The sequence below is a fragment of the Megachile rotundata genome, chromosome 11 (assembly GCF_050947335.1).
Source record: "Megachile rotundata isolate GNS110a chromosome 11, iyMegRotu1, whole genome shotgun sequence".
In the NCBI taxonomy this organism is placed as follows: Eukaryota; Metazoa; Arthropoda; class Insecta; order Hymenoptera; family Megachilidae; genus Megachile; species Megachile rotundata.
The window spans coordinates 16,375,274-16,395,046 of NC_134993.1; the positions used below are offsets into that span (position 1 = coordinate 16,375,274).

At 41.3% G+C, this 19,773-nt stretch overlaps 1 protein-coding gene across 2 annotated transcripts in view; it reads left to right on the forward strand.

Moving 5' to 3' along the window:
- LOC100874982 (pseudouridylate synthase RPUSD2) overlaps window positions 1-19,773 on the forward strand; it is a 93,489-nt gene that overhangs the window by 57,829 nt on the left and 15,887 nt on the right. For both annotated transcript variants that reach the window (XM_012295731.2, XM_003707746.3), the window contains 2 exons: window positions 5,935-6,022; window positions 15,408-15,630. In XM_012295731.2, coding sequence (XP_012151121.2) covers window positions 5,935-6,022; window positions 15,408-15,630 — 311 coding nt within the window. The remainder of the gene's footprint in view (window positions 1-5,934; window positions 6,023-15,407; window positions 15,631-19,773) is intronic.

Consider the following 19,773-nt stretch of genomic DNA (forward strand, 5'->3'; position numbering starts at 1 on the left):
CAAGTACAAAAGAGCAGAAGAAACGCAAAAATAAAAATTGTGCAACTTCTGCAGGCAACTTGGCGGAAGAAGGAAAAAGGAAACGATAGAAGACAGCGTTTAAAAGGACTCGTAAAAAATTGTGTTACAAATTACGGGGCCATGGAACTGCGCACAACAACCCAAGGGAACAAGAATTTCCTTGCTCCTTTGATCACGGCGTTTCACTAATTTCGACGTAATTACCCCCGCGAGGAACGACGGTGAGCGGATAATTTACCGTCGCCCGTTTGTTTTTCTTGGTTTTTTCTTCTTTTTTCAATGTCCCTGCCAGCGAGTTCACTGCCTCGAGATCCACTCGAAATTAATTGCTCAAGGTAGCGCTTAAAGTCTTGAAGCCGACGACTTGAACGCTTTTGTTGATCCGTCGTTAATCCAGCCAAGGAGAGGGAAACGCGTGCCGGAACTGGAAATAAATTTTCGCTCCTGGTCTGAAATCGTCGAGAAGGATTTCCCTCTCGGTAATTTACTCTTATTCGTAATTTAATGATACCAAGGATTCTGTTGCTACCTTACGTTTCAATTGTTCGCTTTAACGATTGATGCTTGATGAATTAAAAGCTACTGCAGAGGGTGGCTTGTCCTTGTTTCCACCGTCACTTTCTTAATCGCTTTATGCTCTTATTTCGCGGGGGTTGAATTCGAGGGATGTTGAAATTTAACTACCATTAATTCCTAACGAGAGAAGATTCGATGTCGATATTTTTTATAAATTTTCTGACGCCATTTTGTGACGGACAAGTAACACAAAATGTCACTCACGCTACATTAAAGCTTAAACATCCGTGAAACTGACCATACAAACCGTTCATTAATATCCTTGGTATAAATAGATCGGATCTCGCTTGCAACAATGTTCATTTTTAACGAACACTTTCAATTTGCCTCTAAGAGTTTTCATTTCTCGAACGCGCGGCATTATCGCAAACGGTCGAGAAGATTTCGCTGAAATATTTAATGGAGAAAGAAAATTCTTTAAATAGAATCCTCGAAGCAATGGAAACGATAAGTGGATGAATTCTTCGATTTCCTTAAAGCCTCAAGAGGCGGAACGAGGGAAACGTCATGGAATATTGAATAGCCAGCTCGAACGCGACTCGTTGCCATTAAAATCTCAATAACAGAGAACGTTTAAAGTCTCTTTCAATCCTCCTGTATCGTTTACGTTTTGTTTACCTTGCTCGACGATCTCTTCATCCTTTCTCGATGGATTACGGTATTTTTCCGACGACGACGTCCGTCGCACAGCAACAGGCGGCTGCAAGCTGCATCCATGAACTTTGCCGGCTTCCTTGATGGGCATTTTTCAAACGTATTTACTCTGCTATCTGCTACCTATGTCGTTTCATATCAAATATTGAACAAACGTACATCTCCATCACAATTGGAGATTCGGGAACAATATTTGATTACCGAGACTTTGAAGATTTCAAATGTTTTCTATTACGAAATTGATGGCAATATAACTACACGTATTATAACTTGAAACGAATCGGTGTCCTTTCATTCAAGCAGATCCTCTGAGATCTTTTGCGCAGGCTGGTATTTGAGCCTGTCAGGGAACTTTGTCCTTTCACGGCTGAAAGGAAGTTGCCGAAGAATGGAAGTTCGAGGACACGCCTAAATGGCAGGATGTTGAGCAAAGATTTCGACGCTACGAAGAAACCTTTTGAGCGCTTTGAGAGTAATTCCTCCAGAGGACTGGAACGATTCCAACGACTTTCAAGCTTTTAAATGTTGCTATTTGAATCTCTTATGAATTTTATCTCGAGTATCATTCCTCGACGAACTCGTCGGACGAAATTTTTGACGTGTCGAAATGCTTTCACGACCGGTCGAGTTGAAAATCTACGGAGAAATAGGTACATCCAATTTTCCGAAAAACTTCCGTTCGAAAGTTGCGAAGAATTTTCTACTCTGAGCGCTGTGGTTCACCGAGGCTGCAGGAATCCAAGGTTTTTTTGCACTATGTTCGACATCTGTGAAAAAATTGGAATGTTATCGATGATCGAACAACTTCCAAAATGAAAGTTCGCGAGAAACGAAGTGTGTAAGTTAACGCTCCAAAAATTTGACGAGTTTGCAAAATCCCATTTCCTCTGCATTTGATAGGAAATTGCAGATATTGGTTCCTATGATACCGCACGATTGCAAAAATTGCAAAATTCTCGCTTGGAAAATATCCAAATATCAATTTCTGACTCTGAAAATGACAGTCCTGACAGGGAGGATAATTTGAAAATCGCAGCCGGTAAATAGCAACGAAAAGGTTGGCCACAGGAAATCAAACCGTCTCCCCAAAAAAAGGAATCAAGCTCGAATCCTGGAGGATAAGAAACAGCGATGAAAAGAGCCCACAGGATCAGTTCCATCCAATAGCAACGAAAGAAAGGATCTCATCAACGAACGGAACGCGTCAAAGTGAGTAAAGAGTAAATGGCGAAAGGGCGGTTACCGGATTCACGAGCAGAAGGCCTAAAAAGCGGTAAAAACGGCACGGAACGGAGGGTTGAAACGTGGAAAGGAGACGTTGACTTGTAGACAGTAACCGTGACTCGAGGGGGTTGCTAAGGGGTGAAGGGATAGCCGAAAGGTGGGTCGATACAGCCCGAAAGTCCAGAACAGGGCGAGTGGCGCGAAAATTCGGCTGCTTTCTTCTGCTCCTTTTTCCTCCCTCGTTTCCGTTTATTTTCCTCCGGGCAACTTGCACCCGAGTTTCGACATCGTGTCTGGAACTCGGAACACTTTATTTTGCGATCGAACGCGGTGATCTCTTCTTTTTTCCCCTTCTTATCTTCGGCGAATTTTACGCTGTCCTTGGAACTATTAATGGGCTTGCAAACTCGTTATCTATCAGATGTGCTTTCTCCTTTTTACGAGATCGAATATGATTTTTATTCTGCCCCAAATTTTTTACAGGGCAATTGTTGCGCGTTGTAGTTAAATTTAATCTTCTGGAATCTAATTATAAAGTATCGTATTTAAATTATTCTACCAACTGGGAATTTTGCAAGAGAATCATGTAACCACATGGTCCGATCAATAAAAAGAAGAAGTAAGAAAAGTTTTAATATTAATATCTTGAACGAAGATGAAATTAATTATACAAGTCCCAGACCGATACATAAATTGTTTAACCAGTAAGTTCTCCGTATCAAATCGATCGACTTCGCCTTCTAAAATTATGCACGACCCTGATTAACTTCGCATTTCTTTTCCCGCTACTAATGTAAATTTAATTGCGATTTAAATATCATTATCGACATGGTTGATTGTCGCTGGGAAACGGGTCTCCCGGTAAATCGAATAAACCACGTTTAATTCACGGTCCCACGAACTCGCTAAATTAAATTTACGTTCGCTGGCCAAGTGCCCTGCGTTGCCGTTTGATCGTCGTTACTTAGCGCTGAAACGTGGTTCAAATTTGGTAAAAGCGGATGGTTATAAACGTCGAGGATGCTCGATTCGATTACACTGTTTCTGCTAACGAGAGATTTTTCGCCCTCGACTTTTCCGGATTCCACTTTTATCATGTCACAATAAATAGATCAATTGAGTTCAAATTCCAAATCTGATTTATGATGTGATTCGGAATAAAAATTTAAGTAGTACCCAGTGAAATTTGTCGTACCGGAGAGATCTCTATCTTTAGCATTGACCACGATCATTTTTACCAAGCATAGCACATTTGGGGCTATGGAGAATTTTAACCCTTTGCACTCGAAGGTAATTTGACTGTTTACGAGCAACTGTAAAACTTAGTTAAAAAATTAAATGTATTCCCTTGAGGTTATTCTTTCTCTACTAATAATTTGCACTGTTTATTTCATTATGTTTATACATCACACGTGTCATATTATAGAATCAGTTAAAAAATGCTTATTTCAAATTATTGTATTAAATAGAATGGTGACTGAGAGTCACCTCTCGAGTGCAAAGGGTTAAGAACTATACCCTGACCGCAGTGTAGCTGCACGCGAATCCTGCAGTTTCTAATCAAATCTAATGCTTTGTTTTTGCCTTTTATGGAAATTTCGAGGTATAGCGAAAACTATGAATTACCACTCGACGAGCACTTTGGCGGAGAATAGAATTCTCGGTCATTTAACGAACAAAGGGCGCGGTTCTGTGTCGTCGATCTCGAAACGCGTTAACGATGTACATACACATCTCGACACGGCTGATCAAGCGATATTCGCGTGTTGCTGGAGAGCCTTTCAATTACATACTTGGTCGTTTCTGTTGCTCGCTGGAGGATATCGATCGAATCGGTTTGCTCGTCGCGAATTCGTGTTACGCGCACACCCTCGGCTAATCGGATTTACATGGGTCGATGTTTCGGCTAATTATTGTCTTAATTAAAACGCGAAACGGCGCGCAGCGCCGGCGCGAGCTTCGGAATATTAGGATCCATTAATGTAATGCGCCGTTTGTCCCGAAAATCGAGCATCCGGCCGTCGTTTCGAGCCTTTAATTACCGAGCTGATTAACAGATATTAAAACGAGTCGGTCATGATTTTCACCGGACCTTCTAATGGTCCCACGGTGATCAACGGCCTTAATAAAATCGATATTTGCCCGCTGACCCGACTAGAAGATCGCGTTAAACACTCTTCTACCGAAGCTTTTCTTTCTCCTTCGATCGCGGAAAAATTTATTTTTCCTTCAAATAACGACGTCCAACTTTAACATTTTAAACTTTTTAACTTTTGGATTCGGTTCAACGAGGTTTCATGAAATTTCAATCATGTTTTTTTGTCTTCTTTGTTTTTCAAGGGAGATCTGGGAGAGACTCGAGCCACAGGGAATAGGTAAATTGAAATCGATTAAACGTTAATTAATTATGCTTATTAAAGGAACCTCAGCGAATTAAGCGGATGATCTCGAATACGTTCGTTGGCTGGAAATTCTAAATTAATTCCTCTGTCTGTGTAATGGCTTCCTGAAATGTATGAGCTCCGCGAACGATGAGAAAATGTCTCTTGAAAATGTCTTTCGCGGTTTTTCGTGCATTTGCATTTTGCACTGCTCTGCGAAACTCTCTTTAGATGGAGTCGGATAATCTGTACAAATTATATCCGTGTTCAATTAAAAACGGTTAAAAAAGACATTCAACCTACATAATTATTCGCATAAAAATAATAATTAACGTACAAATTTAGTTATAAAACCTTTGCGTAAAAAAAATAAGCCAATAATTTGTAGAATGGCTTTAAAATTCTGTTCTTTCGAGTTAACGCGGTTAATGCTCGAAAAGCGTAAAACGAAAAAAGGTACGAACTATCGAAGTTCGAAAGTGGTCTCGCTAAAAAGTATTCGCTTTATCGCGAACCCCTTTTGATACCAATGCTTTTTCCACCACGCTGTATCAGCAACCAGTGAGAACATGAACATCCATGTCTGACCACATCGTTCTCTATCTACTGAACGACTAACCGCGAGTGATAAATGCCGTTCCAAATTATTACGTTCTCTTATCTTTCAGCTGAACTTTTTTACCATTTCTACGATGTCGAACTTTATTTTCTAGCTTTCAGATTCCGATTCGGATAGGAACTCGATTTACAGACTTTCGAATGTGAAATCTGACAGCATGACAAAAATGGTTGTATAAAAATTCTGTCTGTATTCTTAAGACTGGAACAGTGACAAGACTCGACACTATTTTTAACACTCGATTTACGTTAAAAATTAAAGCACACAGATCATTTATACGTTGTTGCAATGTCCACTAAATTAAATAGAACGTAAAGTATTAACAGGTTCTATTTAATCGTGCACCGTAATGGAAGAAACCTTCCGAAAGTTTCCGGTCAATTTCCCGTTCGATTCTAATCCATTTTCTCGAAACGTGGGCCAACTATCGTGGCTGACCTATGTCGCCCTTTGTTCCAGGCGAAATTGGAAACGAAAGCCCTAAAAGCGAAGAGGCCAGGATTCACGGACGAGCGGTACAACGAAACCAGCTACTACGTGGAGAACGGTCAGTATAAGCCCACGTACAGTTGATCGTTTTACGTTTAATCCGCCGGACAACTCGGCCCGACCAATATACTCGATATTATCCAATAAATTGCTCCCCGTGAAAACGTCACTGTCCCCTAGGATCGTTAGAACGATCACTCTCGACGTATACGAGCAATTAACGGTTAACGTCCAGATTTATGACGGCTGATCGATTATCGATCAATGATACCGCCCCTGACCAATTAGATTAGGCGCTGGAGACACATTTTCAGGTAATGTGGTTAAATATCGTGGCACTTTTATCGTCGACGTGCATATGTTTGCTCATGGAATTTCGCTATTTTTATTGGGGTATTTTAACTGTGACGTCAAACATTATTTCTACTGCGGGTAGTTAATTTGGGGGGACAGAGCTTTGTACTTTGGAAATTCACAGATTTAGAAACTTACAGTTTAGGGACTTTAGAATTTTAGAATTTCAGGAATTTAGAAGTTTACACATTTAGGAATTTTGTGATTTAGAGGCAGCTGCATTTTATTAATATTTATTTGAAATATTCTTAGTGATTTTACTAGTGGAGCCAATAAAATATTGGCATTAGAAAATTGTTGATTCACCGTACTCCATCTTCGCTATCATGATGCAGCACGTTCCTAACGACAGGATCGACAGTGTCGTCGGACATTTCAATTACCCGTGGATGTTAATTAAAAATCGAGTGACTGGCGACGTTCGTTTGATCGATTCCAGCCGCGTTGATTGTTGGGAGAAAACAGCCGTTACACGCGGATATTACGAAAATCCAGCGTGTTTAAACGAACGTCGCTTTATCGAGTATCAATAGGTTCTGTAATTAAAGTACATGCTCGCGGCGATGGCTGCCATTATGTTTCCAGCTCGCGCCGCGCATTATCGGCATTCCGCGAGGATCGTTTGATAGACAGACACTGATAGGCGGCTCGGCTAAGCTCGTTAACGGAAGTAACGTTTATCCGTCAATAACGAACGTTTCAGACATCGTGGGAATATGTATTAAGAGAATAAATGCTGATTTCTTAAGCACTTACGATCATTCGATCTTGGATACGTCTTTCTGCAGACACAGGAATAATTTAGCAACTTCTGTATAATGTTGATATTTGTAAGCGAAATAATTTCTAAGCAAAATAGAGGGAATAAGGAAATTGCTGTAGTAAAGTAGCCGGTTAGTTCCCCGATGTAATCGCGGAGAAATAGATAGGTACAGTAAAAAGAAAAGGAAGCGTTCTCGGGAAAGAAATCGACAAATTACAGAAAGAGATTGGAAAAAAGATTCTTCCAGTTGGAAGAATGGCGATAATCCAATTTCCGAGGAATATTTATTGAAAAAAGATTGGTGGAATAAGTCACGGGGGAATATTTTAACATAAGATATTCGTGGGAAGGAAATTGATAAATTAGGGAAAGGGGTAGTAACCTAATATCACGGACATTTATTGATCCAGGAAAATGGATAGTAATTCATGATCGTCGAGATAAAAATGATAAATTAGAGGGTGAGGTGGTAGCCTAACATTACGGAGGAATTGCCGAGAAAAAATATAGCGTTTCTAAGCAAGATCAATAAAATGTCATAGAAGGTTCATAGAACTAGTTCCACATAGTCGAAGCAAAAAACGTTTCACAAATAAAATTTTCGCAGAAAGCTAAGAATTATTATGAAAATTAAGCTCGTAATTCCTGTGATTTTTAATCTGTAATCTGCAAACGATCCGAAATTACCAACTTCCTAAAGAAATATCCCCAAGCCCTTAAAGGCTCGAAATCTGTTCGGAAGTAAAAGGAGCGTGCCACAGTTTCCTGTTTGCCGAATTCCGAGCGCATCTGAGAACTCGCGATTCCTCTCGAAATTGGCCGAAAGTTATTGGCCGATCGATAGTTATCGATTACTTGGAAGTTCATTATTGCAAGTTGCAGAGTCGCGTTCGCGATAACAGGGCCGTTCTCGTGGGTAGCAAGTCGAAAGGAAAGCCGGGTGCTCGAAGCACGTAAGGACCGAGTCTTGGAGAACAAGGCTGACTCTCGAACGAAAAGAGCGAGGGGGTTTCGCGGGGGCTGCTGGTTCGAACGCAAGAAAGGGGTGGTATAGAGGAGCGAAAATCGATCGAATATTTAGACCTGCTGGCATATCGACAACCAATATCTGCTCCACATTCGAATAATAGACTCGCGCCGCTGACGGGGCATCCTCCATGTTCCTCCTCCAACGAAACAAAGACCTATTAATGCCACTCGAAAGACACACACGCCTACGGTGTGGTGTGCTCTGGTGTACCGTGGTGTACGGTGTGCTTTCGATGGACGTACCCTTAACGCATTCCATTACCCGGAGACTGCGGTGACACCCGGCCAAACAGGATTCTCCTTTCTCTTCGTATTTATGTCTTCCCAGCTTTCTGTGCCGCGTTTCCTCGATCGTGGATTAACTTCTTTCTCCGCAATCATACCGTTTCCACAGCGAATCCTTGTCCTAGGGAATTCCCGAGGTTACCCGGAAGTTTTAGGTTCCAGGAAGTCTCATGGGATTCTGGGGGATTCTCCGAGACGGTCCCACGGATTATAGAGAATCCTTAGATTCCAGGAAACCGTACCAATTGTATCTGATTTTAGAGAAATTGCTGCGGATTTCTCGTCGAGTCTGGGATTAATTAAAATATATCACTGCACGGTAATTTTCAGAGACGAAAACACAGCGTGTTAAATTTTTGCAGGATGAAACGAAGCATGGGCTAAGATAGACCATAAGGGACAAAATCGAGTAAAATTCACGGGACGATTAAATCGATCGGCCGGGTGGAATCGAGGTACGAAATTGGTCGGGTTTGAAGGGCTACGTTATCCGAGCCAGCTCGATGCAACGTTCACGCTGCTGGAAGCTCATAGCAGGCCGATCAACCCCGATGTTTCTGATACACGTGTATACATGTAGGATTGGTAGGAGGAGCTTGTACGTGATTCAAATCTAGATTCGATCCTATCTGGCTCGCTAAAGCCCACCCAGCACGGTATTGGTCCAAGAAATTCTTGGATCATGCTACCTTTCGTCCATCTTCCCTTTGTCTATCTATCTTCTTACCGATACTTCCCGTACCTTTCCAAATTTCTATTGAATTTTTATTCGTTTTCCTTTATTAAATTTCGGGAAGGTTTGTTAAATATTGACCGAAGAAAATTGCTTAAATAGAAATGAAAACCCGCGTATTCTACTCGTGCGTATCACTTTTCGTATCTCTGTCCTGTCTATCCTGCGTCTTTGCGCCTTTCCCTGCCACTGCTCTTCAGCTTTTCTGTTCAAAAGACTTCGTGAAACCAAGTCTTTTTCGTGCCTCGAGGATTCACCAAGCTTTCCTTTCCAGTTAGCAGGTTGCCTCTGCAGAAGTTGCTGTTTTTGCCTCCCTAGATATTTCAGATCTTCGTCTTGCACGTGCACTGCGATAGGATGATGCTTTCCTTTTGCCCGTCGGCTGTTTCTTGAGTAGCGAAGTTGAAGTACTTAGTTTTATTGAGCGTTAAAGCTTCCAGAATCTTGGAGCCGTAGCTCGCCTTCTTGTAATTAGAATAGAAGTAATTAGATTTCGCTTGTTACGCAGCCGAGAATACCTTTCGTTGCAACTTTATTACCTATGGAAATTCTCGGTTTACTCTGAATCTTGAATTGTTCAAAATTTCAACTTAGCTAATCGTCCTTTCCAAATTTCGAAATTTAGGGATTTAGAAATTTCGACATTTCAAGGTTTAGAAATTAAGGGATTTCGCTGAGACTCTCCAATTTTCAAAATGAAGTAACAAATGAAATTTGCCGCCATCTCACCCGCTGTTCATATGTTACTTTTCTTTGAAGATAGATTTAAAAAAAGAGGCAGCGAATGAATTAATCGTTGATCAATGTCGCGACCGAATTTCGTTGAGTGCAATCTTGCTCGAGAAACGTGTCTTTAATGTATCCTTTTGTCGTTCCCCCAGGAAGAATTCTCCGCCATTATTACTTTCTCTGTAAGCGGAGTACAATAATGTAGAGGAAACTCTTTTTCTTTCAAACCTTTTTTCTTGTTATTAAAGTAGAACAAGTAGGCGGACGCCATCGGTCTGTCACATACGTCGTAAAAAAACTGTGACAAGAAGCTTCTGGTTATAGATATATAGGGTGTCTTTTATGACTCGAGAGTTCTTTGTCTTCAAAAATTCGTGGCTGAACAAGTCTTTCGCGATATGCTGAAAAAACAATAAACGAAACAACAGGCAAAATTTTTCGGGACTATTCTTTCAAACACACTAACATATCTATACACTTTTACTATACTTTTGTCAACTCTTCTTATGTATTAAATCAGGTATAATAAATTCTTTAAGATAACGTAGCAAACCCTTAACATAATTTAAAAGAATAATCAGAGAAGAATTACTGCTTCGTTAATATTTCTGAAGATAGAAACACCGGGTAGATAAAACGAATCTGGTCGAATTCAGGTTCCAACCCTTGTATCTTTTTTCTTGGTCGACTTTGCGTCTCAAACGACCCTCTAAGCAAGAAAAAATATTTCTCCTCCAACCCCCTCTGACCCTGTCACTTCTTTCTCTGTTTCCCTCGCCGGGTTTTTATTCTGCTGCCGGAAACTCCGGCTATCGTTGTCGTCGTTATCGTCGTCTTCATTCCAGAAGTCAAGTCCTGGAAACGGTTCATGACTTTGTGGCGGATTCCCACCGGAAGTTCGCTGATTCCTCCCTGGCTTTGCATTCTAGACCCGATTCTTTTTCCGTTTTAATTTCCTTTCATTTGCAAATTGCGAACGCCTGCAATTCTTTCGTTGAAGAAATATTTTCACCTTTGTTCATTAATCATTTTCAAATTTTCGTGTGTATCTAACAATCTATCACGTGTTAATTTGCACCGTTCTCGGATCCGTAATTTATGCGCCTGATTAAAAATCTAGTGTCATTTAAAGAGGATCACCAAAGGTGTGACTGGGAGGATCGCCAAGACGCACGCGAATTCACCATAATCTCGATATAGCACACATCCGCCCCTAAATTCGAGGCTTCTGTCCGCCCGTGTATAATTCGCGGTGAGATAAGATTAGGGGGTAAGAGAGGGAGTACAAGACCCCCGTTGGGTAGATACAGGTCCACGATTTAGTGTCGTGGTGTAATGATACGTTGTGGAGGTGGGTGCTGTACTCTTCCCCAACGGCGATCGCTGCCCGATAACCTACCAGAATATTAACGATTCTTAGCCGGTAGCTAGTGATTTTCTACGGCCTGTGGCCGATAAGTATTCGTAAACCAGATAGAACTCCCTATGTGCCCCGACTCGGAAGTTTTTATTCCATCATTTTATGTCTGTTTCGGTCTTCTATCATTTATAATTATAAAATTTGTGAGTGTACTTCTGATGTATTTTAAACTTGTCGAAATGCCAGTAATATTAAGATTTTCGGTTTCCCGAAAGTTATAAACGCGAAGTTTGCGTGGTTCAACTGGCCGGACATTTCCGCGATAACATATTTGTTTAAATTTCATCGTGTTCAGTGAGTCGATTCGCTTTGGGTATTCGGATGAAAGGAAATGTTGCGCGTAACAAAATGCAGCCGCTGGAAATGTAATGCACGATCGAGAACGTTGGTGAAATGCTTTTAACAGTGCGGTTATATTTTATGCGCCGTCGCCGTTCCAAATTAATCCGCCGTCGATTTAAATTTTAATAATGTTCCCTCGGGGAAAAAATATTTCTAATATTACACTCCTTTGCCTTTTTCACCGATGAACCATACGATTCGCAAATAATTCTTTTTTCATCCGCGGAAGCAATTTTTCTGCGGACGAGTACGAACGTCGATCGATAGGGTATAAAATTCAAAGTAGTGGCAACGAGGTTCGTTAGAAGCCGTAAAATATGTGCTACCATTTGCATGAACCGAGTGAAAGAAATCGCGTGGATCTCACGCACTCCTCGCTTTCGATTCGATCTTCTACCGCGAATAGATCGCTGATAACCGGGGTGTTTTTAATTGATACCTGGAATGTTCCTACCTTCGAGTTTCGTTCGGTTTATCTAATTTATCCAGCGAGTTGCAGCCATTGACTCATTGAGACCAGCTCTAAATTGTTTAAAATTCTGTACGTTGTTTACAAAATTCCTCATGACGCGTCCCAGAGATGTCCACTTTAAATCAAATTAAATTACCTACATTTGTCTCTTACACAATAAGCCAAAATTTACGATTTCGTCTCGTCTATTTGTCAGATCAGTCTTCGCATAAATAGCCCGAGATTTATGGACAGATTCAACATGAATTTACATTCACCGATGGTACATCGAAAACTCGTGTAAATAATTTCGGTCGTAGAAAATGGCGAATTACGGCGAACGTAGTGGAAATAGTTTGGCATGCGATGCTTCGGACGTTTCAGCATTTATCATTCCAGAACAATCTAGATAGGCGTGTTAACGATGTCCCCCTGGAAGGGTGTTAATTGCATAGCCGCTTCAGAGGAGTACATTCCAGTCCCAGATACTCCAGTCTTTGTTGTCCCTTATGGCGTACATCTTGCTGCGACATTATCGATCAACAATTTGTATGCCCGGAGGGCTCTTCCCTGTATTTGCACGGCACATTATCCTATTGGCAAATTCAAAACTTCACGCAGCCGCTTAATCCTTGTACAAATACACTCTCACGGTAAAAATAATCGAATTCAAAGTTGCGATCAGCAGGCAGCCTGCGGTTTTTTAAAGAAACCGCTTACGTAATAAGGTAGGTTCGTTTAAAGGAAGGCCCTTTCCGAAACGAGGGTTATGTAACGTTACATGCGAACAACATCGATGTCGTTGAAAGAGCTGCCCCCTTGTAAGATAATGAATCTCGTGAACGATTCTCGAATCGTTCGTTGAAGGACGAAAATGGCCGAAGTACGCTGTGAACGTGGGTCAAAAAGCGTTACCCGACCGCTGAAACTGACAAAGTTTCCGGAGGAGGCTTAACTGGCGCGTCGCTGAGGACGATGCATTGTCTCCTCGACGATCTCTTCTTCTCCAACCCCCGAAGAGCTTCCTTCCTTCCTTCCGATCTCTGAAGAACCTTCGGAATCCCCTTTACACCCTGTGTCGACGGTTTCGCGCCTCTTGGCACGTTTCACCCTCGCCACGTAATCCCGATCCCTCCCTGTCTGCTCGAGTGTTTCGTGGCCCCTTTAAGCCGCCCCCTTTTTTTCGCTCTTTCCGCTTCGCGTGTACCCCCGCCCTTTTTACCGCCCTCGTATCGCGACTCTCTATTTAAGAAGCGTAGAGTACCAGCAACGCCTTCTTAAACGAGAATCGTGCTCGATCTCTTCGATCCATTTCCTCTCCTTGATCTACCTTCTTGCTCAATTGTGCTTCTCGAGATGTTTGAACTATTTTTTCTCTTTCTTTTCGCCCGTTCCGCCAGCTGGAGGGTCCCCGATCGTGTTCCATATTTCTATTCTCGAATCGTAAGACTCGCTAAAATATCTTATAGTTCAGGGCTTAACACTTCGGGGATTTGGAAATTTGCGAACACGAATAGGGTTGCATCGCACTTGTAACAGGAAGAATAAGAACCATCGGCACTCGGAAAGAAATGGAGCGAATCTAACCTGCACAGAATTTGTCCTTCCCGCGAATAAAGAGAAGATTAAGCGACTATACGGGTAGTTGAACCGTTAAGAAATACGTCTGTTTTCGCGTCGATTTTGTTAAAATATCGACCGGTATGCTGATTGTGCCGTGTCTCGTGTCGATTTATCAAGCACGTCAGACAACGAAGAGCCACACGACCGCGTCATTTATCACCGGTGTTTCAATTAATTAGGGCGTCGCTCGTCCCTTCTTTTCGGAGGAATAAAATTCTCGTTGCTTTTCGCCACGGCTCAAAGAACACGATGTAGAATACGTGGATTGCTCTCGCCTCGATGGCACACCCTCTTCGAGGCCCTTCATAAATTGCAGGGTAATCTTTTTCTTCGATAAAAAGGAAAAGCCAACCACCTCTTCCCGTCTCTGTCAGTCTGCTCTTATCCACGAGCCAACACGCCGTCCCCTCTTCTCTTTTTTTCTTTTCTTTTCCCCTCTTTCCGGTTCGCCGAGCCGATCGAAGCTTTCCGGCTGTTTAATTAAAATGATTTTAATTGCGAAAATGGAGCCGAACGATCTTCTCCCGTCATCCGTTGCTTCAATTCTCTTTGTAATTTCATCTTCGATCGAAAGAGTATCTGCGTTTGGATTTCTTCTCGACGCTGTTCTTTTTCGGAATCGTGCTTTTTTATCGGAACAAATTTTACCTCTGTTAGACTGACAAATTCTGACATTGGATATTAATTTCACTTTGTTTTTCAATCAAATTTGCGTGAGAATTCTGCAGATGTATCAACGATAATGAAAAAGTAAAATATGAAACATGGATAAGTTTCATATTCGCGTTTATCCAAAGGGATGAATGCGTTCCCTGAGGACCTCATCTGGCGAACTCTTCTCTGTGGCCATCGATCCCCATGAAAACTCGCTAAACAGACCCGTGTGTAATTGCGCCCCTTGCACAGCGTGATCCACCAATTACACGCAATAATTGTCCTACCTCCCCTATCTCGATGCTCGAAACGATAGAAGAAACTCTTTGGCAGAAGGTTTCCCTGCAAAATTGCACGATTTTCGAGCCGGTAAACGTCGGTGCGTAATTTGGGAGCTTACGGAGTACAACCTACGAAACACCGACTATGGTTCAAACTTTGTACAATTATACTGGATATCAGAAATAAGAAGTTTGCGAAACTAGCTTCTCAACATTGGAGAGAATTTATGCTGAAAGTTGTTTCGTTTAATTAGTCGAAAATAAATACCGCTACATTATGCGTTATCCTAATTATCGTAGATAAATTTACCACCAAAATAGCGAGAGTAATTTTGTTTAACGCGAAACTTAAACATTGTTGAACCTTGATGTATCGATGACATTGCAACATTTTCGTATCGAGAGGAATAAAAATCGACACCGTCACGGCGATCTTGATCCACCGTGCCAGGAACGATCGCCACGGATCCAGGCTTCGATTTTGAAGCGGAGCCAAGAGGAAAAACGGACAGGCGAGATCACGCGAGCGTAAAGTGTCGACGAGAGATAATCGCTTGTCGTCCGGATTTATTGTGATATACGCGATTGACATACTTGTCCACGGCGTTTATTTTCGAGCGCTCACCTAGCCAATTTCTAATTAATTACGAAACAATCGCGCCCCTATTTAAAGATCATAATAACACTATTCGCATCTTTTTCATCACTCCTCTTTCATCTTGCAGTTAATTGTAAATTTTACTCCGAGAGTTCTGTCACAGTACGTTGTCTGTTTGCAGGGCTCCGAAAAGTGTACCCTTACTATTTCACCTTCACCACGTTCACGAAGGGCAGATGGGTGGGCGAGAAGATCCTCGAGGTGTTCGCTAGAGAGTTTCGGGCACATCCGGCGGAAGAATACGAGAGATGCATTCGTGCCGGGACGTTGACGGTGAATTATCAAAAAGTGGACGTCGATTATCGATTACGACACAACGATTTACTAGCAAACGTTGTACACAGGTAAGAAAGTGTGTTTAAAAAAGAAACTTATATAAAAAATTGAAACAGCTTTTTACCTTTAAAAAAAGCGTCCATTGCTAAAATCAATCGAGTCGTTTCAAAAGTTCCTGTCGTTTTGTGTTTACGTTAAAAGCACGTTTGTAGATTTCTCGTTGAAACGTCGATCTCGAGACGTCACTTCGGCAACGAGTCTTTTTGCTCGTGTCTGGCAATGGCGGACGGGAAATATGTTTCATGACGAGATTTACCGAAAGGAGTGATTTGAAATAAAATCATATGCCGTCGGAACGTAATAAAAAACCGAGAAACGAAATTTGATGAAAAAGAATTGTAAGGTTCGGGAAATATCGCGATTGTGCGAAGTGATTTTGTAAACTGGAACGGTGTCTGAAGCCCTTTGAATTGAATAGCTTAACGAGCTCTATTTTTCCACGGTACAGGATTTTTCTTTCAATACGACTTGCACGCTCTTTTTTTTCATTCGACTATATGTATTCCTTAATGAATCCCTTATGTATAACCGGTTCCCTCGTTATTTTGCAACGTGGCTGAATAATTTATGAGAATGGTAAGGCGGTATTTTCAAGAAGTCCACGAAGTGCCAAATAAAAATCTGCTATTTACATTTTATTGACTTTGAATCGGCGCTGCGAGTACGTATCGATGTCGTCCATCTTCTTTTCACGGAAACCGGTCTTACGTTAACGACTGCATTTTACAATTCATCATTTAATAATTCCAAAATCAAGATAACTGCTCGATACTTTGGGATTTTGGGAATTTAAAAATTTAGAGATTTGGAAATTTAGACTTTGGAATATTGGGAATTTGAGGACTTGGACCTACAGACTATGCTCTAACATTTCCAGCTCAAAATGTCAACAATCCATTAGTCAATTTCCAATTCCTACAACACTAAAACTCCCGTATATCACGGTAGAAATTGAATCGACCATCTCCCTGAAATTCGATGATCCAAATGTCAGCGTGTCTGATGATGTCATAACTAGATGTCCAGAAGGCTCTCTGTCAAGTCGATAGGTCGAAATCACTGGTATATCCCGTGTGTGAAACTCAGTGAGTGCGTCACAAGTGTTTCGAAGTGCGAAATTATCGTGGGATTCGCGAGCTGGAACCGCATGTTCGGTCGAGTATCGTGGAGACATCCTTGGCACGGATACGAAGGAATCCGCGCTGCAAATGTGGTCGTTTAAACGGGTTTTGTTACTAGACGAGTCTTCCTGTTATCAGTATGTGTCTCGATATCGATGCATTTAGACCGCGCTTCAAATTGACGCTCTTCTCTTCGATCCATTTTCGAGCACATACGATATGGAACAGTGGAAGTATCGATATCATTCCCTACCAATTGATAAATTAGAGCGTTGAAAATTAACGAAAGGACGCAATAAAGAAGTGTAGCAAGTAAAAATCCTAATATCCTTCAATTTCGATCCAAGAAATGAAGTGCAACATAATGGCAGAAAGCATCTATAAATTGAAAAGTAAAATACGTGATTAGGAATATTTGATAAAATTGTTTAAATTCCTGAATGGCTGTCACCGGTAAAGAGCAGTTATCGTGAAGCGGCACGAGACAGTGATTTTCGTCACGAGAGCTCCAAGGATATCCGGACCGACAGGTAAAGTACGATCTTGTTGGAAAGGAAGAAAATTGAATTCCGGAATATGAATTTTTTCCACATTGCTGGACTCATTCTTTTGAAGGTCCTGCGCGGAATGCTCGATGCAGTTGAGCGAACGTAACGAAGAGTTCTTGGAAATGATTCCTTCTGTTTGACGTTGTCCGTTTCTGTTCCAGTGATTTCGAGTGTGCGTCTTAAATGAATAGCCTTTAATATCTACCTGCTGCTCGTGCGAACAAAATTACGCTGCTTCTTTGTACGCGTTGACAAAGAAACGGTATTATGGCTTTATTAACACAAGATGCAGATTGCATTCAAATTTCATTAACTCTTGTTTATACTTCAGATTTAATTGTGAAATTAAATTGGGTCAGTTTGAAGATATTCGGTGTTCTTTAACGATATTTGTAGGAGGATTCTTCGTGGGTATCTTAAACGATAAGATTTCGATGTTATGTCATTGTAACAGCAGTCGTAGCCTCGATCAACCTTTCTTCGCAAGTCGTATTATGGCTGATTTGCATCTAAATCGTCGGCGACATTGAAATTATTCCATCGATCACATCGAACTCTTTCGCCGTGTATAATATCCAGGCCAGTGGCGCGAGAGCCTTCGCCGTTTGTCATCGGATAAACGGTAATAGAAACGTAGACGTAAACGCCAGCGGCGTAGAAATCGTCCCCGAGACGGTGATCTCTTCGAGTATTGCAGAGAAGCCTCGATCAAAACAGGAAACCCGTTCTTAGTGCGGGTGAAGGTCGCTCGAATAGATCATTCGGGTCAGCCTGTGGCTCGTCGACGAACAATAAAACGCGGATGCTTACGTCATCGGCTGAAGAAAGATCTTTTCAATGAGATAAGGTATTGTATTAATTACCACCGCGTTCTTGAATTAATTGCTCGTCCTGCTCCTCGACTCCTTTAGAAAAATTCTGCAGGAAATTCTGTAGTTTTTTCATTATCAATGTCTTAATTAGAGCTAATTCCTGCACATACTTTTTATCGAATGATTTAACGCTAGAAGTATCTATGTATATAACTTTGTAAGCAAAATATGTCAAATTTGATTCGATTGATATGATGAAATTAATGTGGAAGGTATAAATCAAGGAGAGTGAGATAGCCAAAAAGAAACCAAAGGTTCGAATGGGACCTTGGCATAGTAGGTAGCACGACTACTTTCAAACCCGAAGGTCCTTGGTTCGAATTCCCGAATTCCTCTCTTCTCGTTTTTTCCATATTGTGACATTTTTTGATGGAATATCGAGTATATATAAATATGTTAATATTTTCATATATGTAGAATTATTCGAATAGTTCAAGTATACATCCCTGTTCCATTAATTCAAATAATTCAAATTTGTAGAAGTTGAATTTCTGTTGAATTCGAACTTCGAATATCTCGCATACAAAAATATCATTCAGTAATCGTTTCGCAAGATATCGAGTACGAATAGAGATAAAGCAGTTAAGTACGTAAATTGCTGGGAAATTTAAAATTCAATTACCGTGGAGGGACACTAAGCAACAGCCGGCAATAAAGCCTCGATTACAGTATTCGAATGTAAAGATTGCAAAGATAATGGCTCTGTCTCGGGTGGCCGATGAAAATTAAAACTCGTAACTCGTTAAAAATCAAATCGATCGATCGATAAGAATGCAGCTCGCATTTAACGAACGACGGGGAACAAGGACGAGGTAAAATCCGATTTCCAGGCCAAGAAGATTCTTCGTCGCGTCATCTTCGAGCGACGGCGAACATTCTAATCGTTGACGAGAACGCGTTTCCCTTCTTCTTTGGAAAGGTACTTTGCTCGATTATCGACGACTGTGATAGGTCCCTGATATAATAGCTTCTTTCGCGATCGATCGGCCGATATCTTCGACAAGACATCATCTTCTAATATTCATAGCTCGTGACAATGCCTTTTGTTGCCCTTTGTGGTGCCTTCCATCTCGCGCGATATGTCAGACCATCGACGAAGGTAAATTTTAATATTTTGATTAACGTCTTTTAGATGTACTAAATGATTCGATAATGGATATTGCTGCGAATAAGTTTTACCTCTAAAAGAATGACTGTATTTTTCTTGGTATTTTTCGAACGTCCCTCAGCGTTTTGCAGTTCTACGCTGTAAAATTATGGAAATAATATTCCAAGGAAATCGGCGCTCGTATCCGTAGAAATCCTATGGGAGATGGTCGTTTACGTAACGAATTGTCAAACACCCATTCACGGGATAAACTTTCGGCGAAAGTTAGGCGACGCACAGCCCGACGTCTCCCCACAAATTACTACCCGAGTCTCTGCTTGGAATCCTGAATTTTAATCGTGTTTTAATTTTCCTCGATATCCTTCTTTCAAACGAACTTACCTTTCAATTGCACAGCATATTTTACGTAGTATATTTGCAGTAGAAGAGTTTAATAAACGTGGAAGCAAGGAATAAAATTAATAATCTCGTCACGAACAAGTAAAGACTTAATCGAGTTCCT